Source organism: Phoenix dactylifera, chromosome 5 (genome assembly GCF_051530095.1).
Source record: "Phoenix dactylifera cultivar Ajwa chromosome 5, Ajwa_hap1_PhDact_Kaust_v1.1, whole genome shotgun sequence".
Classification (NCBI taxonomy): Eukaryota; Viridiplantae; Streptophyta; class Magnoliopsida; order Arecales; family Arecaceae; genus Phoenix; species Phoenix dactylifera.
Window position 1 is genome coordinate 37,066,447 of NC_143194.1, and position 23,932 is coordinate 37,090,378.

The window sequence follows — 23,932 nt, forward strand, 5'->3', positions numbered from 1 at the left end:
TCTCAACTTATATTATACATGACCATACTATCTAAATTATTTTTTTTTTCAGTTTATCCTTACTTAATATTATCTCTATCTTTTTACGAATAATTTATTTCTTATTATATCCTCTTTTTTTATTATCATATATCCATCTTGGTGTTCTTATTTTAGACATACTTACTATATGGACGACATGTTATTCTCTACTTGTCCATCATTTTGTATCAGAAACCATAGTTGGTCATATAACTATCTATGAAAATTTTCTTTAAACTTGGCAGATATCATGATCATACAATATCTTAGCTGTACATTTTTATTCTATATGATATATTATAACCATATGGATAATATTCTATTCATCTTCTTTTCTTGTGGATACTTGGTCCTAATCTCGAAAATGGTCATTCTCAAAAAAATTATGACCATCAATTTTCCCTCAACCTAGGTCCCATTTCTAATTTTTTTTAAATCTATCTTTGATCAAATAATACTACTTGACAAATTAGGGCTGAAATTAGATTGGATACGGATCGGATATTGATGTATCCATATTTGTATCCATATTTTTCAACGAATATAGATAAGGATATAGATATTAAACGGATTTCAAAATTAATATCCATATTTGTTCTAAATGGATACGAATACAAATAAGATATTAAGCATATATGTATTTTTTCATAAACGGATATTGATACGAATCGGATATTAAATATATCCATATTTTTTTATCCAAATACGAATATAAATCGGATATTTTTTTAGATATTAATCAATTTTGAGCAAAATTCAATGATGAAAACTAGCAATGAAGACATGATTATAAAAAAAAGGATTCAATAAAAAATAATTTTGATAAGCATTTATTAATAATAAAAACTAATAATTTCATAAAGAATATACCGTTCAAGGTTGCTCGTCGCCGACGTAGACAGGATCTACAGTGCCTCCAAGGCGTTTCGCGTCTATCGTTAGTTGGCAATCACCGGGTGGAAACTAGGAAGCGGATTGGATCTTCAAGACCCTAATTGCCTGAAGAAGGCAAAAAGAAAAGAGGAACGAAACAAACAAACAAGCGGTTCGAGTCTTTCGGGCGTGTGAGATTTTATTCGAATCGAGTATTTCGTATTTGAATGACTATCTTAAATGATAATCATTCGACATTTGAATTTTTTTAGTTTAGGTTTCGTTAACCACTTAATTGGTTCTATGATTTAACTTAACTTAAACTTTTTATTTTCACTTGCCCTTGTCATACGAAGAATTGTATCTGGATCCGAATTCGAAAAAATTAGATGTATCTGCATTCCGTATCTAAGAGATTTTTGAACCGACTATTCAAATTTGTATCCGAATCAGACCAAAAAAATAATATCCAAATCTAACCTGAATCAAATATAAAAATATATACGGTCGGATATAATTCGGAGCCTCATAAAAAAAATTATATCCAATATGTTAATAATTGCCCAGCAATATTTTTTTATTCTTTTTAATAAGAGAAAGCAGCATCTGGGTGAGTCCAGCCGTAAAGAATAACGGACAAACTTTTTTTTATTTGTTTTCCCCAAATTATGACTTCCTCCAGGAGCCGAAATCTCCCGCCAATACAATCCTTGCCGTTCGGAGCTCCATCAACGGTTAGCGACGTTCGCCTCCAGATCATCCCCTCGAAAAGCGTGCGATCCCGTCTCACGCTGCCTTAAAAAAAATTCCTTTTCGGCTTAAGGAGTATAGTCCGCTAAAACAGCTGGATTTCACTAAAAACTAGTCTCATTTGTTGCAGTCCAAAACCGGTCTAAGGAGTTATTTTGTACTTGTCCAACATTTTATATCAGAAATCATGGTTGGTCGTATAACTGTCCATGAAATTTTCTTTAAACTAGGCAGATATCATGGTCATACAATATCACAGCTGTACATTTTCATTTTACCTGATATATTTCAACCATATAGATAATATTTTATTCATCTTCTTTTGTTATGGATAATTGGTCCTGGTATTAAAAATGGTCATCCTCAAAAATTTTATGAGCATCAATTTTTACTCAACCTGAGGCACCATTTCTATATTTTAAATTCTATCTTTGATCAAATAATACTACTTGAAAAATTAGAACTGAAATTAAATTGGATACCGATCGGATATTAATGTATCCATATTTGTATTCATATTTTTGGATGAACACGGATATGGATACGAATATTAAATGGATATCAAAATTGATATTTATATTTGTTCTAAATAGATACGGATACGAATCAGATATTAAACGCATCTGTATTTGTTATAAACGAATATGAATACGAATCAGATATTGAATATATGCATATTTTTTATCTAAATACGAATATAAATCAGATATTTTTTTAGATATTAATCAAATTTGAGCAAAATTTAATGATAAAAACTAGCCATGAAGACGTGATTATAAAAAAAAAGATTCAATAAAAAAATAATTTTGTCAAATAGTTATCAATAATAAAAGCAAATAATTTCATAAAGAATATACCGCTCAAAGTTGATCGTCGTAGAAGTAGACGAAACTATAGCGCCTCTAAAGCGTCTCACGGTCGTCGCTGGTTTGCAATCGCCGAGTGGAAACTAAGAAGTGAATGAAATCTTCAAGACCCTATTTGTTTGAAGACGACAAAAAAGAAAGAGAGACAAAACAGACAAACAAAAAGTCCGAATCTTTCAAGCATGCAAAATTTTATTCGAATCAAGTCTTTTGTATTCGGATTATTGTCTTAAGTGACAGTTATTCGATATCTGGATTTCTTTTAGTTAAAGTTTGCTTAGCCACTTAATTGATTCTCTATACAACTTAAGTTAAAATTTTTCTTTTCTTACTATTGTTATATAGAGAATCGGATCTACTTGAATTTAGAAAAATCAAATATATCTCAAAATTTTTTGAACTGACTATTTAGATTCGTGTCCGTAGCCAATTGGACCCAAAAAAAAAAAAAAAAAAAAAAAAGCATCCAAATCCGAATTGGATATGAAAATGGATAGCTAGGATATAATTCGATCGCCTTCTAAAAAAAATTCATGTCTAATGCATTGATAATTGCCCAACAATATTTTTTTATTCTTTTTAATAAGAGAAAGCAGCATCCAGGTGAGTCCAGCTGTAAAGAATAGCTGCCACACTTTTTGTTTTTTGTTTTTCCCAAATTATGACTTCCTCCAGGAGACAAAATCTCCCGCCCACACAATCCTTGCCGTTCGGAGCTCCATCAACGGTTAGCGACGTTCGCCTCCACATCATCCCCTCGAAAAGCGTGCGATCCCGTCTCACGCTGCCAACAAGATAACTCTTTTTCGGTTTAAGGAGTCTCACTAAAACAGCTGGATTTCACTAAAACCAAGTCCCATTTGTTGCAGTCCAAAACCATTATTTTATAGCCAAGCAATCAATAGCTATTAACATAAAACAATAGTTTAATCTAATACAGATGCATTAAATCTGACCTGCTTCAAATCAGCTACCACAGACGATACAGCAAACAGATTTTACCAAAACATGTCATCCAGCACGTTTCAGGTCTTTTCACGTGGCAGTTATGCATTGGCAGGAGCAAACATCTGCTGTTCCAAGCAAGTGAACAATGTGACGACGGATGACAGTTGTGGTCCCACATCCCCTCGACAAGACCGCTTGTCCACGTAGGTGGCCCTTCGCCAAAAATGCCGTCAGATCCTCCCCGGAGGGCCACTGTCAATTTAGACCATCTCGTTCCATATGAATTGGGAGGGGACTGAAAAAACCCACCAAAAAAATCTCGCTCTCCCATCTCAAATATCACGCAAATAGAAACATCCCAGCCGTTGGACGGTTGAACCCTCTCGCACTTAGTCCGTCGGATCACAATAAAAATAATCCATCAAATAGGAAAAAATAAATAAAAAGGGGGGAAAATAGTACACCGTAGCGAACGGGGAGAACGGGGAGGGAGAGAGCTTGGGGGTTCCCTTCGTCGCCTCGTTGCGATGATTTCGTGTGAACATCTGTACACCGGTAAAAAGCCATAAATACATACAGGGGAGGGGGGAGGGGAAGAAAGAGAGAGACGGAGCTCGGGGAAGAGGAGGCGGAGAGAGAGGTGCGAGGGAGAGCGGGGGGAGAGAGAAGGGGGCGAGCGAGAGAGAGAGGGAGGGAGGAGATGGAGAGGGAGATGGCGGAAGGGGACGAGGAGAGGGAGAACGGAGGGGAGGGGGAGGCGGCGGCGGAGGAGGAGGTGGGTTCCAGCCTCACCAGGGAGCGGGTGGCGGCCGCTAAGCAGTTCATCGAGAACCACTACAGGAACCAGATGAAGAACATCCAGGAGCGCAAAGAAAGGTCAGCTCCATGCTTCATCCGAGGGAATCCCTCTTTTTGCTATGCCAAGATCTCTTCTTGATGATTTTTATCGCTGACCTCTGCTTCTATAGATCTTTTTCTCGATCTTTTGCCCTTGATATCTCCTCCCCGCTTATTTTACTACTGTTCTGTGATGTTATTTCTCGCCATGCGTTTCTTGATCGATTGAAAACAAATCGAAATCCAGTTCTTGATGGATCTTTCTTAAATAAATGCTTGCGTTTAGCTATTGTAGAGATCTTACTTTAATTGCCTTATGTCTCAGTTATGGAGATGCAAAGATCCTTAATTTGGAGATCTTGATTGTCATTTATGATTTTACTGTCTTGTTACCCTGATGCTTGGTACCGTACTCGGTATCAAAGGCTAGGGTTTCATGTAACTAAAGAATTAGGAGATTGAACATTTGACGGATTGGCTTCACTCGTGGATTAGAGATTTGGAGTTCTGCATTAGACATTTGGACACGCTGTTGCCGCCAACTGAGCTTTGTTAAACTTAATCCTTATATGTGATACGAAAGGGCAGTAAGAAACTACAGTGCCAGAAGTTTAGCGCCCTATAATGATGCACGCCGATGACACCGGACAAGAATCATTGATTGTTCTTTAATAGTTTGATGCCTTGGTTGTCGAGTTGGAAAGAACCTTTATTTGGGTTTCTTAATGCTGCCTTGACGTTTGGTGCAGCGCCTTGAAAGCCAGGGTTTGATAAAGCCGAGGGATTAGGTGGTTAAATATTTGATTGATTAATTTTTCTTGCGCATTAGCAATTTAGATGTGACGATGTAGATTTTGGAGCATGGTTGGGTGATAGCCGCTGCATGACACACCTAATCCTTGCATGTAATAGAAGGACAGAAGAAATTCAATCTGCCAGATGTTATGCTTCATAAATAGGAGGACAGAGGAAATTCAATCTGCCAGATGTTATGTTTCATACCCTGATGCATGACATGACCGAAGCTATGCTATCACATGATTCTGCATTTAGCTCATCTCTTTTATCCTGGAAGATACCATTTTAGCAAATCCATCCAAAAAGGGGCAAGATTGTCTTTAGTGGGTTATTTGGACCAGCTAGTTTATGGCTAATGTGCTATTTGATGGGGCAAAAAAAAAAAAAAATCTTTGGCATTCAAGGATGTCACCTTTAATCTGCATCAGGTCTTTCTTTATCCCCTCTCATCCATTTCCATTCCCTTCATTTTATTACAGCATTTGTCTTAAATGGTGCATAATGTTAGCAGGAGGAGCATATACTTGGTGTCAGAGATGGTTGTGCACTTGCTACTATTTATGTATAAGAGAGAAATTTTTATAACTTGAGACAGTTCAAAAATTATGGAAGTTCTCTATAAAATCTAGAAAAGAAAGAACAAAGCAGGGATTGGCATGAAATAATGTTCGTTTATAAGTAGATATTTATTTGAGAGAAGGGAGCAACAGGAGTAATTCATGAGATGGTTAACCATTTGAAAATGAGAGATTTTGTGATTTGAATTAGGAGATTTTGTCACAAAAATTACTTGAGGCAGACATGCTGTGCTCAAGTGATGAAGTTGGAAAGTATGCCGGAGAGCTTGACTTGTGAAGAGGAGGTAATCAGGATTCGAGGATTCACACTTAAAAGATATGCTCTATCAATAAAGATTGAATTATTTTTAAAAGCTAATGCATCTTTATATACAATGGCAAAGGCCCTGAGTCCAGCATGCAGCATGTTGGACTCTGAAGCCTTTCCTTTTTTCTTTTCTGTCCTTTTTTCTTGATTTTTCCACATAAGCAGCAGGAAGCCCAGGTGCTTTTGGGTAGATGCACCGTGGATTCCGCAGTCTGAACACTGTCTGAAGGCCTTTGCCCATCCTTTTAAAAGTTTGGAGTCTTTCAAACAAAGCACGTGCCCTCTGCTGAGTACCCCATGTAACGCACATGCAAGATTCTAGTTTTAATACAAAGAAAACAAATTTTCTTTCATTAAGGTCTTTCTCATGGCCTTCATTTATTTTTTAATTTTAGTGTTCTTTGAAGGTTTATTACCTTCCTATTTTTACTAAAGCTATTTAAAGTTTATTGCTGTGGATCTCCAAAAGTCTGATATCCCAAGACAATTAAGATTTAGTGTTGCATGCTGACTTGTCTATTTTTGGATGGATATGGGTGTTACGGAAATATTCTTGTAAGGTATATCAGTGTTAATTTAGAAAGAACTGGAATATCCCGTTATGCTTCTGAGGAGATTTTAGTAGTAATTGATCTTCAGTTAGGAATAGAGGAAGAAATAGCATGAATTTCAAAAAAGTGGTTTAAATTATGTTCTCTCTTGAATTACTTTTTGATGTTTGCATAGAAAGAGGAATGATGCTTCTCTTTATCTTCTTCTAGTTTGTGTTCTTTTTCCTCTGAAATTTCAAAAATCCTGTTATGTCCATGTCAAAACCCACTGAAAATTTGTTCTTGGTTCCCTTTTTTTGTTTGGGGTCACTTGATCAAAGGCAAGAAATCTCCAAAATGTTTTAAATTTTGCTTTTTGACATCTTAGATTGTTTATGGTTTGACAAGTTTTGTGGATTCATAATTAACTGGTCCACCATGTAGCTTATCTTGATAGTATATGGGCTTAAAAGTATTGATGGTCTTGCAGTAGAAATCTCTCTCCTTTGTCCTTTGGCGTCTTTACATTTTCATCTATATATATAAACGAAAATAATATATATATGTGTGTGTGTGTGTGTGTGTAGAGAGAGAGAGAGCTAGGCTTGGCTACACTTGAGTGGATCTTCACTTAGATCTGGTTAGGTCTAATATCAGACAATGAAGGTCCTACATCGATGATCCGAGCGTTGGATGTGATCTACCACCTCTAAACTGCTGTCATACAAAAAATCATTTGATTTGGAGACCTCTGGTCTATGCATCAAGTGATCAAAATTTTATATATGTTTTTCTGATCACTTGATGCATTGGCTAGGGGTCTCCAAATGAAATAATTTTTGGTGTGTAAGCAGTTTAGAGGTGGTAGATCACATCCAACAGCTCGGATCACCAATATGGGATCTCCATTGTCCGTTATAGACGTGACTAGATCTGAGTAAGGATCCACTCGAGTGTAGCCAAGTCTAGCTAGCTATACATATTATATATACATATATGTTATATGGGTTATATACATTGTATGCATTAACACACACACACACATGTATACATATATACATATACATATATATGTATGTATATATCTATCTATCTATATCTATATGTATATGTACGTATGGACATGTACATATACATACATATATATTTATATACATATACAATATACATACATTACATATACACATACATACATATGTATGCACATGCATACATACCTCAAGTAGATATATGCATATGTATATGCTATGCGTGTGAGAACAGGCACATGTTTGCATGTGGTTTTTGTTCCCTATACATTTGAAGATATGCTCATGTGAACTTAGATCCTTGTTTATACTACATGAATGTGCACATGTGTTCCCCATTGAATGAATGCTCATTTGAACTATGATCCCTGCCTAGTCCCCTTTCCCCCTCCCGAGGCAATGTGGCTGACAACTTTTATTTTATTTTCGTTTCTATTTTTTTTCCAGGCGTTGGTTTTTAGAGAGACAGTTAGCCTCTTCACAAGTTTCAAAGGAGGAGCAAATCAATTTATTAAAAGATCTAGAGCGGAAGGAGACGGAGTTCATGCGACTTAAAAGGCATAAAATCTGTGTGGATGATTTTGAGCTACTCACCATTATTGGGAGAGGAGCTTTTGGAGAGGTCTGGAGTATCATGCTTTATATATGTAGCAGTGGCAGCTCTTGTTTCATTAAAATTTCTTTTTTTGGTTCTTGGATCTTCAAAACTTTTATCATTTTTTACTGCAGCTAGTAGTATTTTCTGGCAGAGCAGGTGATCTTTGATTGCTACTATGTTATTGACTTGCTGCTACTTCTTTGTGGCTTTTTCGAAATTTTAGTATCATAGGAATTTTCTATGCTGATCTTGCATACAGGAGCTTCTATTGATGTAAGAGAATGCAAATGTTGAGAAAACTCTCATCCACAAGGAATTAGGCCTCTCATCTAGTGGCTAGATTGTTATGAACTATAACTGCTTTAGCCATATCTCTGCTGTTATTTGTAGATCACATTTTGAAATTCAATTATCAAACCTAATGTTTTATTAAACATACTTATTTTGTTAGCTAGATGGAAAGTGGACTATGAGTTAATGAGCAGGCAATCCCCATAACCTGGCACTACCTGTCTCCACTTTACATCGCTTCAAGTTTCTGATTTTGAGATCGTTATTACTGGAGATACTTATGATGGAAATCCTAACACATGGAAGGCTCTTATTGCAGCTATTCTCTCACTGGAAATTGTGGTTTCCATAATGTTGTTATTGGCTATATAATGGCCATATAATGGCCAAGGCATAGCATACCAATATTTGGCTTAAAAAATTAAAGAAACTAAATATTTGAATTATTTTGTTGCAGTTTATATCATAAGTTATTAGTGGCGATAATGGCATATGAGATCTTGTCACTTATAACATTGAAATACTACAGGTAGGCGTATTTTATTATTAAAAATTTCTATTTCAAATTGTAATAGTATTTTTTTTAGAGATTATTAGTATTTAAAATAATATCAAGTTGGAGGTGCCCTGCAACTACTGTCTCGTTTTTAAGAAAGAACCTGGAGCACTTTCAGTTGTATGCTGATATGAGGGTTGACTACGGTGATTCTGATTCCAGACATGGTTCACTCTGATATGTGTTTTCGTTAACTTTAAGATGAATGATGGAACTTACAGGAACAAGTGGTGTCTGTGGTTGTCAATACTCATGAATATGCCACAGTATCATCATTTCATAAATTTCATAATAATATGATAACAGAGTGTGTCAGAAGAATTATTATTTGCTGAAATGCACTAGAGCTTATGATGTCATGATTTGTTGAAACAGGATGTGGCTTTGATTTGTTAAGTTTGAGCACCATTGTGAGATGCTTTAGTGTAGTTGCACATTGAACTTTTTATTTAAGCGTGCAAGTTTGTAATGTTAAACTATTTGCCAGATTCTTACAAATTGTCATATTACAAATATAGGTCAGACTGTGCCGGGAGAAGTCCTCTGGCAATATTTATGCAATGAAAAAGCTGAAGAAGTCTGAAATGGTCAGTAGGGGTCAGGTAAGATTAGCCATTTAAATTTTGTCATTGAAGTTTAGACCTTTCATCTTCTCACCTGTTTATTTACCTTCCACCAATTTGTGAGATGTGAATATTTCAAGGAAGCTTATCATTGCCTTCATGAATGTCTTCTAGGTCTAACTTCTGATACATTGTTATTGTACTTACCACTAAACAGTTCTTAACTTGGCTGTATTCTAAATGAAAGTTTTAAGGTATGCTCCATAAATCTTGTCTTTACTCTTTCTGATGATACATAATGGAAGAATGATCTTTCCTTATGCCCTGTTTTTAGATTTCCTTACAGTTTTTAAAAGCTCCTTTTGCACTTTGTGATCCCTTATCGCTAATTAAGGTTACTTGGGTGAGCTGATTCCTGTATCTATCAGATATATCCCATGTGGTTGGGACCCCTTAGGTGGAGAAAGGAAATGAAGGGAAAAGTGTGAGGAATTGTCACTGTCCTTTTCTCCTCCCAATTCTTATTTTTTTTGGAATATTTCAATCTATCTAAAAATAATGTTCGTTGGTATCCAAATAATTTGTAGCATTGTGGGATCTATGCTCTCCAACAACATATCCAATTTTTGAACTTTTCAGCTTACCATTTGCATGGGATATATTACATGGATACATTAGTTTGCAGTCCAAACAGGCCCTATTTGTTGAGCAGACGTTCTAATGCTATGTTTTTGGATAAATCAATTCATGGATATGAATTAACTGACTCATACCATTCGATTTCAAGTGGTATCATTACAAGCTTCTCTATGATATTTTAGGCTAGAACATTTTATTTCTTGTAGTATTGTGTTTGCTAATTAAAAACTCTAGTTGATACAATTTGTGTTCGCATTCACTTTTTTTGGTACTTTGATTAATTAGTCTTTGTATTGTAGTCACATTTTGCATATTTGTCTCTTAGGTGGAGCATGTTAGAGCTGAAAGGAACCTGCTTGCTGAGGTTGCGAGCCATTGCATCGTTAAGCTCTACTATTCATTTCAAGATGCTGAATACCTCTACCTAATTATGGAATATCTTCCGGGAGGGGATATGATGACCCTGCTCATCAGAGAAGATACCTTAACTGAAAATGTGGCTAGATTTTACATCGCGCAGAGTGTGTTGGCCATAGAATCCATTCATAAACATAACTATATTCACAGGTCAGTAGTATCATACTATAGTACCTTAATAAACTGTATCATTTTGTAGATCTATGGTATAAATATTTCGATTAAGTATTAACTATCAATTCCCCATTTTGTAGGTCTATGGTATAAATATTTTGAATTAAGTATTAATTATCAATTCAATCCTCCGTTATCCTTCTCTATACGCAGAGATATCAAGCCGGACAATCTTCTCTTGGATAAAAATGGTTACATGAAGTTGTCAGACTTTGGCTTGTGCAAGCCAATTGACTGCTCAACACTATCAACTTTGAATGAGGATGAACCAATGGATGATGAAAATCTTAAGGAGTCAATGGACATTGATGGGAGCTTTTCAGATACAAATACAGGTAGCAGGTGGAAAAGCTCCCATGAACAACTTCAGCATTGGCAGATGAACAGAAGGAAACTGGTATATTATTTACATAACTTTTACCTCCTGCATTAGTGTAATATTACACAGCACATTTTTCCTGATCTGCTGCCTTTATATCTTCCGTTTAACTATCTTTTTCCTTACTGAGGTATAAATCTAAGGCAAGAGGCTGTTGAATTGCATCTTCAGGCATTTTCCACAGTTGGAACACCAGACTATATTGCTCCAGAAGTATTACTGAAAAAAGGATATGGAATGGAATGTGATTGGTATGTAACTTCTCTCTACATTATAACCTTCATGAGTAGCAATCCCTATCTTGCTTTACATCCTTCTTGTTCTTTTAGAGAGAAACAATGACACCAACCAAAAGTGGGAGTATATTTATCAAATTATGTAAAACTTTAAAAGGGAAATATTGAAACAGATGGAATCACAACCATCCATTAAAAACTGCTTCATCTTAGGTGCATCATGTTCTCAATGCCCAATATTGGTTTAACTTTTGAATTTCATGGTAGTCTTTGCTCGAATCTTGTTCAGATAGTAAAGTTCTTAAATGTTGATTTATGCTTTTTAGGTTAAAATGTTTAAAGATAATTTTGATTTTCTAGTAACTAAGAGCAAAGATATCAAAACTTTCGATAACTATGCTTTTAGGCTTCCACAGTTTACGCAATGGCTTGGTGCTTATCTCATTTCCTAGCAAATGAATCAAAAATGCTGTATATCATGCTTATAGAAAAAAAATTGGTCTTCTATACAAAGATCTTCGACTGTTCTTGCTTTATTCATGTAATGAATAGTGTCAAAGATTTATTGCTTTATGTTTGCAAGAAAGCCAAACTTGCCCAAGCTCATAGATGGTTGCGTGTAGTAGGCACATGTTCTCTATGATAATTCACCAGGTTATAAAGTTGGGATGTCTATTTAAGTTCTTGCCTTGTGCTTTAATATATTCTAGGCAGTTCTTCCGGGCATCATTATTTCTATGACTAAGTTTCATGCTATAGTGCACCTAAGCATACTGGAATTGGATATTCCCTATAACGTTTTCCAAAATTTTGCCCATAAAATTAACAAAATACTTTGTACTAAGGTTCGCTGTCTTGGTCAGACCCCGTACCGGTGCCATACTAGCACAGTATTGGTATGGTATGGTACGGTTCGAATTTTTTTTTTGGCGTACCGATATTCGGTACGCCGCCTATAGCGGTACTGAACTGGTACGGTATGATATGTTCCGTACCGCCTGATTCGGGCCGGTACGACGTATCTTGCTTTGTACAAAGGACAACTGGAGTTGTGATAAGTCTTGGGGACAGTAATTTTATTTTTGTTGCAGATATTTTTTATTTATCATTTTCTTTATGAGATTTAATGAGGATATTATGTTGTAAAAATAGATATAAAAGGTATAGAAGAGAAATCACCTTCTTAATAAGAGGATGAGGAACAATAATTTAAACTTAAAAATGGATGTCCATACTCCCCCTCTCCCATGCCCAGTAATGGAACCTACTTAAAGTAAAACCTTTCTGATAAACATAATGAAACCCCAACATCTTTCATTCTGGAGATCTCCATGAAGATACTTCTTTCAATCTCTTTCGAGGTTTCTCCTGAATTAGCATGCAGTACTACTACTTGATTTGTATTCCATGTTGTCACTTAAAAAGGCATAGGCATCTTTTGGCAAAAGCACATTAAGATGTGCGACCCGAAAATCAGTTCCTAAATAGCTCTTACAAAGACAGTGCAGGGTGGGTAAATTAATAGATGCATCTTCCACATTATGCAGCATGCTTCTTGTCCAGAAGATTCCATTAGCTAGATAGTACTTAAGTATCTTTCCTCAAATATCAGTTCAAACTAAGTATTTGAAATTCTTATCCCAGTTGCTTTACTACCTCCAAGGATAGTAAATTATGGTGTAACCTGTTCTTTCCCATTTCTAAACTTGGTGTTTGAACCTTCCCTATGAACCTCAAAACTATCAAGTCATGTGATGACTTATCTTTTGCTTGACATTCCCAATATGAAATTTTTTAGCATCTAGTGGATACCAGGCACTGTTACCTTCACACTTAACATTAAGCCTTTATGCTAGCTCTATGTTTCCTTGCAGCAACAATCAAATATTAAACTAGGAATTACATAAGGAACAGTTTCTAATTTCCTCACTTTGAAGTTTCAAGCTCAATATAAACTAAAACTCAATGTTCTTAACAACTTCAGATGCCCATGCAACCTCTTTGTTTCCAAAGAACACACCCTCTTCATTGTTTGTTCTTGATCCTCAAATCCAATGGTCCTTGCTCCAATATTATCAACTTACCAAATGTGCTCTCTTTGTATCTCTCGAATCTCAAATCCACAGGCACAATAACTCCAAAAGAAATCAAAATCAATATTGCAGCCCATTAATTAGATTCCTTTGTGAACCTATTATTCATGCATGCCCGACAGCACATGCACCATCCATATCATATTAAAAGGTGTGATATTGTGATTCCTTAATAAAAATGCTACACCATATGCAGAACTTTGCCTTTGCTGAAGAAATCCAATCCGCATATGAGCATTCTAGAGTATATTATAGGCTTAATTTTTAGAATTGTTTTTTAATTGTTTTTGTTTTTCTAGCCATTGTTGTTTTATTATTATTTTCTTTTTCTGTAAACAATTATTTTATCTGCAGCTTCCTATAGTAACTTTGGCATGAGCTAATGCACCATTCGGTGACACGATATTTTATTTCTCATGCATTCTTATGTTGGCTCATTGCAGGTGGTCATTAGGTGCTATAATGTATGAGATGCTTGTTGGCTATCCACCATTCTACTCCGATGACCCAATAACTACTTGTCGAAAGGTTATCATTATCAAATTTCACTGTTTTACGTGTCTATAATTCTCCATTCTTGGTGGAAACTTTGAGATTTTTGGATTGGAAATTTTACTCTAGAGAAATTTTTAATACCTTTGGATGGGAAATATCATGATTAGGCTATCAGAAAATTTCAAATGTTAAAGATCATTCAGCTATACAGTTTATTACGTATTTGGATTAGCATCTGAGGCTCCTTGTACATATCAAGCACATCCAGCTTATTTAGCTCTAATTTTATAATTTTCTAAAGGCCATTTTTTTTATTAAAGAAGTTTTGTTCAAACCCCTTCTCACAAGTTCCTTCCAGATTTATTTTTTGTCATGCCCCATTCTATGTTCTCTAACATACACAAACTACTATGCTGTTTAAAAGGCCTTCTTCAGTCATCTTCCAACATGCCTGTGCAATTATAGTTTATTCTCCATCATTTAATGCTTTATCAATGCAACTTGTCACTTTTGTAATATATTCATTTATAACCCTATGTTACATAATTCACAAAAGTTACCTGAATAGGAAATGTTATTATTTCTATAACAATCCAATACTAGGTTCTTGGAGCAAAAGACATGAGGTAGATACCCAATTTTTGCTTATGATATTTGAAGCTTTTACGAAACAATAAAATGATGAGCAGCATTGGCTATATTCTGGCACTTTGCTTAATCCTGCAAACACCTAAAATTCCTCTGCAGCTTCATTTATTAAAAGAAATATCAAATGCTAAAAAATCGATATCTAGTCGTTTCATTCATTCCTTTTGAAGGTCTATTTTAAATGATATGCGCGGTCCATTTTAGTTATATTTCCTGGAGGCCTTGCTTCAAGGAACTTTAAATGCCCCACCAATCCAAGGTTTTCATCATGGGTTGATAAATGGAGAAGTTGAGAGATCCTAAATGCTACTAGTTGCATGAAAGTGACTGATACCTTGTTCTTGACTATAGTTTGACTAGAGGGAAGTTGGCTAAATTGTCAAGGGCTTTTTTATTGATGATATTAGACAGCAAACATGGTTGCGTACATGTGCTCTTCCTTATCTTTGCTTCTCTTGTATAGTATGCAGCTTGGTCTTGTCCTGGAGTTGGTTATATTCAAGCATTATGAGTGTCCCTGAAATTTGTATTCCTTGTGTACCAATACAATAAGAATTTTAATCTAATGATTTTAATTAAATCTTTCTAAATGTTGGTCATTTATGCTGTAATATTGCATTTATGTAATATTATGAGTTATGACAAGGGTTCTGGTTCTCATCTAGCATGGATAGTGTGTTAAAATTGTCTATTCAAAGATAATGCCTCCTACAGATACCATATGATATTATCTGTTTAAACAGAAAGGAGACCTCCTACTATCCTATCTTACATTCTTTAACAATGATAATTAGATTGTGCACTGGAGGCAAAATTTGAAATTTCCTGAAGAGGCAAGGCTGTCGCCTGAGGCAAAGGATCTTATCTGCAGATTGTTATGTGATGTTGAGCACAGACTTGGCAGCGGAGGTGCAGACCAAATAAAGGTGTTGTGTTGAATATATAGTTGTACTAAAATTTTTGATAGTTGTCTGATAGCCGTTTTTATCTAAAATAACCCTATCTATCTTCTCGCAGGCCCATGCTTGGTTCAAAGATATTGTTTGGGATAAACTTTATGAAATGGAGGCAGCATTTAAGCCTGAAGTAAATGGAGAACTGGATACCCAGAACTTCCTGAAGTTTGATGAAGTATGATGCTTGGAGTTGTTATTTATGCTTAGCTAAATTTTTGTTACTAGGTGATTTTTGGTCCATTTCCTATGCCATTTTGCTTTGCTGATGTCTTGAGTGAAAAGTCACCTGAGTCTGATATTTATGGCATCTCTCAAAGGGATTTCATGTTGATTGGACTCTCCTTATATGCTTTGCAATAGTTTTCTGTCCAAAATGCATTATATGATATGAGGCATTTTTTATATCTTAACTTGGTTCTTTTCCCTCTAGTCCTACATCTAATAGAAATTACCTTTAAAAGTGGTCACTTAGAATTTCTTAAAAATAATTCAACTTTTGGTAACAATAGTCATTGCTTTCCCCCGTAAACTTTAATTTTTAATTCAACCTGTTGGTAGTTGTAGTGTTAGTGACTTCATAAATTTAGCTTCTCACTCTGTTATCTTCTTTGTGAACAGTTGGAACCACCTCCAGCAAGAACTGGTTCTGGATCAAGAAAGGTAGAAGCTTCTGTGAAATTAAATTTGTCTATGTCTACTTTTTCTTGGCAAAAAGCTTACAAATTTTAATGTTCAATAAAATCAGTCATCTGAGATCTTAGGTGTGTATATGCTTATCAGATATCTGGTTTACTCATTTGCTCTTTCATAAAGCTTCACGGAAACCCACAGTTTTTTTTTGAACTAGGTAATAAGGATTAAGAAAGGATCATGATGATGATAAGGACCATGAATTCTGGTGCTTTGAAGTATGCCATTTTGTTGAATTTATTTTAACCATTTTGTCAGTGGTCGTGAATGCATTCGGGTGGCTGGTTATGATCACAATGCATGCAAATGGTTGACTTTGAGTATAAAACTATAAATTACTGAAGTTTGATCTTGATGTCCTGGTATGCTGGACTAGAGAAATGCCAACCTCTTACATGTCCATTGCTGAGAACGTGTCTTACCCCTTGAATAACCTTTTTTATATTTTTTAATATAAATATCCCATATTTGGTCCAAGTGATTATATATAGGGAAAAAATTCATCTATCATATATTGCAACAATGGTTTACAAATGCCATGAGCTAATTTCTTTGTGCTGTTCCAGATTATATTCGATTACCAGCTGAGCAAGTTATATTAGATATAGATGATATCTAATAGTATGATTTGCTAAATCAAACTTGATGGTGTTCTATGCATATGACCGTTAAGCTTTTGACATGTTAAGACCTGTACAAAATTATATCTGCTCTGACATTATTGTGTTGGGTTTGTCTTTTTGATCAAGAATGATGCTTGTGTCACATATTGACCAATGTCAAGCCATCTAGCACCACTACACGACGATATGCATGACACTAATCAAAAGAACCTACCTGACTATGTCAAGTGGGTTTACGGAGAGAAAATGGGCTCGAGTCCACTTTTTGAGTAACATCAGTTTGAGACAGTTTATCTTTCCACTATACAATCTTCAAAGTGAGTTTAAAGGATAATATCTAAGTCATTTGACCTCAGTTTTAAATCCGAGAGGTATGTCTCTTTATTTTTTTTTAAATAAGTTTCTTTTGCAGGTTACAAGGTAGTTTGAACGTTGAGTTTTTCCTACAGAAAAAGACATTTTTCGGAAGAGATTATAGTTATCAAGTTTGCTCAGCTTAATTTCACAAAAAATAGTTCTCTAGTTTTTGAAATGATTAGATGATGGTATCTGATTATCTTAAATGAAATAAAAGTTTTTATTGGTTAAATTAGATTTAACAATACTTTTAGAAGGAAAAAAGTTTGCAGTTTTAGTTGTTATTTTGATTGCAAGTATCGTATTTTAAGGTACTAATATTGTTGTTTATTGACATAGTTATTTCTTCTTTTCTTGGTTTTATCTATGATATTATAAAAATTCATATGTTGACTATCCAGTGAGAGAATCCAATATGATATCATGCACCCCACTTGGTGGATTGAGAAGCTACATCAATAAGCTCTCAAATGCAAGCATTGCTTGTGGAACTTTGTCAACGTGTTACATGCCTCATTCTTCATTTGGCATATATAGGGATAATATTAATGATTCTACTAATGTCCTTGAATTTGAGATTTATGCTTTGGCTGATTAAAGGTCACATTGCTTCTGCTACACTGCCAAGCATGGTACGTGCACTGTACCGAATCGGGTGGTACGAGGCGTATCGTACCGGTTTGGTATCGATATATGATGGGGCCCCATACCCTTGTACCGCCTAATTCGGCACTGATACACGGTAGGGGAGCGTATCGATACTTGGTATGCCGAACCGGCCCTATACCGTACCATACCGACATAGTAATAGCATGGCATCGATATGGGGTCTTTATTGAAACGGCGTACCTTGCTGTCAAGTCTGTGATGTTGGTCACATTTGTGTTGTTTTTTGCACCTAAGAGCTATAAAAATCAGGTTACGGTTTAAAAGTTAATTTTTCTGTTGTTCTTTTTAGATTTCTGCAAACATCTTTTGTATATACATGCTATGTTGTTCATTGTTCAACTTTCATTTAAATATCTTTGTATTTCCCTCCCTGATGGCCTCAATATTCTTTGTTTAACATCTGGAGGCAGCTGACTCATTGATGTGAAACATTTCATCAACAGATGTTGCTAAATTCTAAAGACTTGAGCTTTGTTGGATATACTTACAAGAACTTTGAGGCTGTGAAAGGCTTTCATCATTCTTTTGGTATGGCCAATCTTTCTTTACATTTTAAATTTCTTATATTTTTGGAAACTCCTATACTCTATAGAATCTTGTATTTGTGCTACTTTGTGGCTTCAACCCCTTTACTAGGAACGCATGCAGTCAGTTGTTTGGCATGCTTATCACCATATCATCTTCAATGAGTGAAAGTCATTCATTATGGAAACAGCCTTAAAGGCTAAAATTATTGCCTACATTCGCACACGGTTGTGCAGAGATCTGAGATACCCTTCTTGTTTAAAAGGACTAGAAGGTGGAAAAGAAAAGATGAATTAAAAATGAGATGAATAGATGCCAAAACTATAATGCAAGGAACTTTCATTAAGGAGAGAGGTAGAGAGAAGAGATGGATAAGAAACAAGGCGGAGCTTTTCTACCCAGGTTGCTTTTAGTATTCTTTTTATAAGCATTTATGTCATCTCTTACTAGGGTGGGTGAGTGAGCTCATTGCCTCTGGTAATAATTTGGTTGGAAAGAATATTCCTCAAGGATCAATTCAATAGGATTCAGAATGCATGGTTAAAACCCACAATATACATGTGACGCTCACACCAAGTAACAAGAGAACATGGCTAATTATTCATGTGGAAAAATATTAAATCTCAGCAACCCCTCATTTGGAGCATAAGTGTGGTAACTCCACTCCCTACCAAAGGTTTGATAGACATATCCGGTGACTACATCTCTTGATGGAATATATGCTCCAAGTTCTTCTTTACTTTCAACCTTCTTTCTGATAATATGGCCACCAATCTCTTTATGGTTTGGTCCTCTCACAAGAATTATGTAAGTGGGAAATACGTGTTGTGGCATGATTATCACACAATGGCTTAAGAGGTCTTCAAATTGGAGGATTCATATCTTATAAATAACTTAAGCAGGAATAACTTTCTGCAAACAAAGATGCAGTAGCCACAGGTAGACATTTTTTCACTCGAGTCCACTTGCTAAAGAGCGTTCACTATGCCTTATTGTAGAGATCTTTTTGAGTATTAAAGGATACACTTATGGTATAATTGCAAACTTAGTAACATTTCGACTGTTAGTTCAACTTATGTGTCTCTGTTTATCATGATGGTTTGACTTCATTAAGTTCTTGATTGATGACAAGGTCAGATTTAGTGGCTGTGTTAAAATAAGGTGCTTCATTATGTCTTTCCTTATATTTGAAATTTCTCTAATTAGAAAAAGATCTAATGTAGCAAAGTTTTAGTGCCTTCTCTTTCTTTGTTCACATCATCATGTATCAGAACAAATCCTCTCCATGTTCATGTTGAATCATCATCTGGTGATTCTACCAGTATATTTGATGATCCTATATTTAATTTACAGAAGTGTTAGCACCTTCTCTCTCTGTCCACATCATCATTTATTGGAAAAAATTATAGTAGTTGTGTTGCATCTTCATGTTGTGATTCTACCAGTATATTTAAAAATCCTAACCAAAATGAGGAATAAAATTAAATATTTTTAGTTCCAGCCCTCTGAAAGTGACCTTTTTTTCGCCAAATTTTTTGGGTTTGGACAAAATCAAGCTGATGCAGTACATCGTGCTTATAAAAACAAAAATCTAAGTTGTGGCTGTTGTTGATACTTGATAATGACTTGCTTGGCATTGTTGGTTTTTATTGCCAGTATCACAATTTTTATTGATGGTCATTGAGTTATTCATCTCTTGTTTTTACTTTTTCGCCATTGATGCATTTGCTGTTCTTGCCATATGAGAATATCATGTATTTGTTAGCGACATAAATGAGGGTATAAATGAACATAAAAGAGAACCTTTACAATCTTAAGCTCAAGAAATTCTTACCATCACAACTTCACAATCTGTTGTAGCTGAGCACAAAGGTATTATGCATGTTGTTTGAATTACTTCTCTTAGAGTAACAATAGAATAATGATTATTTCGTTGGGTTCTAATCATCTGCTTTTTTTTAATAAAAAAAATCCATATACAAATAAGGGTTTTGCAAGTTTACTCTTCTATTTTCATTAAATTACATGAGAATCCTTGTACTCATTCTTTTACAACTTAATCCTGCAGATATGAAAAGAAGTGCATCAGCAAAGCAGCTGTCAATTGATTCCATTTATGGTAAAAGTGCCTCACGGTTATCGTGATTACATCTTTCATGATTCTTTCAAGTCTCTTGTTTACACTCCTCGCTTTCTTTCTATTGCCAGCCGATTCAGCCATGAACTCTGCAAGGAAATCAACTGGAGGGGATACTGACATACCCATGGTCTCGTCAGGCGATGCAATGTCCCCTTATACTGATTAAATAGTTTATTGGAACTCATGTGCCCTATGTGATGTCTGTGGAAGTGACCTGCTTGTTTTTAGTCAGGTCTGCCCTATTCGGTTGTCTCCATCAGCTGTCTAGCAAGCATTTTGTAGAACCAAACCAGCTTTTAGTTGTACAGTAGTTTGTTAAGGATGTTTAGAAAAGCCCAGTGTATTGCGCTGTGCTCGTTGAAATGTGTTTTGGTGGCAGAAATGGCGGGGTATTGTGTGCTGGCTGCCCAGGTTGGCAAGAGCAAAACATGCCCTCTCTTGCGGCAGTTTCTTGTCTAGTTCTTATGATAATAAGTACTCTAAGCAAGCTGCGGTTATGTCAATGTTGTTTGGTGTGTATTTGAAACCCAGGTAGTTTTATTTAATGTCCTCTTGCTTTCAATCACAGATTGTTTAGATTATTTGATTTGCATTTACTTTGTTTAGATTGCTATAGATTGTTTGATGTGTCTTGTTTGGTTACACCTGACCTGCACTGGGTAGCCCTTTTTTAGTTATTTTGTTGGATGATGAAATAATTTTTTTAGGAGACCCATAAGTAGGATCATTAAAGGATTGAGCTCAATATGAGATTATACAATTGAGGCAATCAAAATGGTGATGCATTTGTATTTTGTCGAGGCTAGATGTCTGGGGCATGTAATGCAGAATCTCAATGCGGTTAAATTATAGATCCCCTGATTTGTGATGATGAATTGAATGCTTGGATTCCATGCATGGAGATTTGTTCTGGTTTATTGGGGAGATCTATGCTGGTCGTCGATCTAGTATGGTTTGTTAAATCTTAATGAAAATATCAAATTAACTGGACCACTTAAATTGATTATATCGTTTATTTTGATACCTGCATTGGAAGCTAAGCAGTTTGGTGTGGGAATTCAAATGCATTAAAGCTAGATGGCCTAATGCCCTAGTGGTGTCAAGGTGTAACAGATTGCATATAGAGTAAATATTTTGTTTACAAGTTTTATACATAATCCAAAATAGCTTGGAAATATGATATCCACCAACATGGAACACATTTCATGGCGTCAGCATAGCATGTTATGTTTATTAGAAGTTTTATGTTGTGATGCCAATTTATTTCAGTCTTTCATTTCAGGCTTGACGTGACAACTGCAATATATTGAAACATTGCACTTCATTATGTGAATTCTTAAGATATGCAAATATAAGCAACAAGTTGGTTGAATCGGGGTCATTAAGGGAAGGAGCATATCAAAAGCAATATGCGTCCAAGCATTATAATACATTGTTGAAGTTTTCTTTCCAATGCTGGTCCTCTATCAATCCAACTTAGAGGAAGTGCGAGGGGAATAAAATTATAACGTTCATATGCTCTCTTTTTTTGGGTAAATGTATTCATGTTCTCATTATAAAAGTGTGTATAAAGTATATAGAAATGGTTTTGATATCCGAAAGAAAATAAGAATAAGTTGAAAAAAAAATACTGTGGAAACTTTTTTCTACCTTTCTCATGAGGAGGCAATTATCATGTATATTTATATTTATAATTGAGAATGTATAAGAGTTTACAATTAGGATGATACAAAGAAATAATAAATGGATCCTAGAATTAATTCTAAATTTATACTATTTGAAATTTAAAATTTGATATTCGAAATTCAAAATTTAAATTTTTTGAAATCATATATATTTGATATGTGGCTTGATATGGGGTTGAGATTAAGATACTACTAATAATATCGTTTGTGCTTTGAGTAAAAAAATTTGAAATTATATAATGATATTGAAAAATAATCTTCCTCAGCGAGATTGTTTCTTTAGGAAAATAAAGTTTGGCGGACTGCTGAAAATTCTAGTTTACAGATGCAGCACAGATTGATTGGTAGGATGCATTTGCTGATTCCTTGCTGTCAGATATGTCCTTTTTAGACTCTTGCTCAATTTCTTCCGAAGGTCAACAAGTTCCGGTGTAACCTAGTCATATGGCTCATAGCTGATACACTAGATTGTGAGCTGATGTAGCAAACTTTCTTCTGGGTTCGTCGCTATGTAAAACTATAACATCAACAAGAGCTATTCGAGATCAGCTGTTGCCTGTGGCTCCTACCCCTTCTGCCGATGGATGATGGCCATGTCACGGTTTGCCAATGTCCATTGTCTGCTGGGTTGGATTCCGTGCCAAAGAATGCACGCTTGTAAGGGTGGCAAATCCTGACTAAAACCTGCCAACCTTCTGAGTCCATCCAAATCAAACGGGTTCTGACGAGGGAGTTCTTAGTACTTTGGATTACGGTTGCTAAGAGCAACTTAATTATATATAGACTGGAGCCCTCCAACTAAATGTTTTATCATGAATTGAATAAGTTTTCAAAATTTATCTAGACACGCTTGGGATAGTGATGATTTTATCATAGGCCACGAGTAGTGATTCAAATGATTAGTAAAAAGTGGAGTAGGTCGCAAGAGGATTTATGACATTTTCTTCTCTATTTTTTCTCTCTCCACCATCCTACTCTACTTGAGTAAATATTTCTCGTTTATTTATTTTTAATTTTTCTGATAAAGATATAAACTTGGCAAGTGAAGTATCCATTAGTTTCGCAGATTGGATATGAATTTAGTTTCGTTGGTCGGATATCATCTATTTAAGAAAGATGAATAGGACGTGGGATGAATATATCTTCTTAACGCCAGCAGATTGCAGCCTGCAAGGGTATCCCCAGCCAGTGTGGCCTATCCGAAGGTGGAGGAGTCCATATGCCATATCCTTTTTTGTTGCCTGTGAGCGGCCTAGATCTGGCAGTATGCGTGAATCGTTTCGAGCTTTGGGCAAAGCACAATCTTGTCGGAGGACTTCCTAACTTGTTTGAGGGGATCTTCGAGGAGGCCCGACATGGTGAAGTGGGGGAGAGGGTGTCAGATGTGCCTATCTGGCCTATCATATATGGCTGGATAGGAACATTCGGATCTTTGAGGACAGATAGGTTTCCTCGAGGACTGCGGCGGATAGAGCTCTAATTCACGCATCTGAGATCATCAGTACTGCGTTATTTTGTTCCTCTGAGACGGCTAGGGACATATGGATCTCCCACTCAACTGAAATAGAGATCAGGTTTGTCTTGGGAGCCCCCACTCTCTAGCTTTCTTAAGATGAAGTTCGATGGCAATGTTGCAGAGAGAAGAATGTAGGGATGTGGGCT

At 35.6% G+C, this 23,932-nt stretch overlaps 1 protein-coding gene across 2 annotated transcripts; it reads left to right on the top strand.

Annotated features, from left to right (window-relative positions):
- The first annotated feature begins 3,930 nt into the window (after positions 1–3,930).
- LOC103718664 (uncharacterized) lies at positions 3,931–21,147 on the top strand. 2 transcript variants are annotated; one of them, XM_008807583.4, is made up of 13 exons: positions 3,931–4,334; positions 7,984–8,158; positions 9,500–9,583; positions 10,509–10,750; positions 10,928–11,171; positions 11,325–11,404; positions 13,926–14,010; positions 15,420–15,551; positions 15,643–15,756; positions 16,200–16,241; positions 18,364–18,448; positions 20,514–20,564; positions 20,654–21,147. In XM_008807583.4, the coding sequence occupies exons 1-13, from the start codon at positions 4,159–4,161 to the stop codon at positions 20,749–20,751; spliced, it is 1,608 nt and encodes a 535-aa protein (XP_008805805.2). In that variant the 5' UTR covers positions 3,931–4,158; the 3' UTR covers positions 20,752–21,147. The 2 variants fall into 2 exon arrangements, with proteins under 2 accessions (XP_008805805.2, XP_088578824.1); XM_088722698.2 differs by having other exon boundaries at positions 4,077–4,334; positions 9,505–9,583.
- Positions 21,148–23,932: the final 2,785 nt, after the last annotated feature.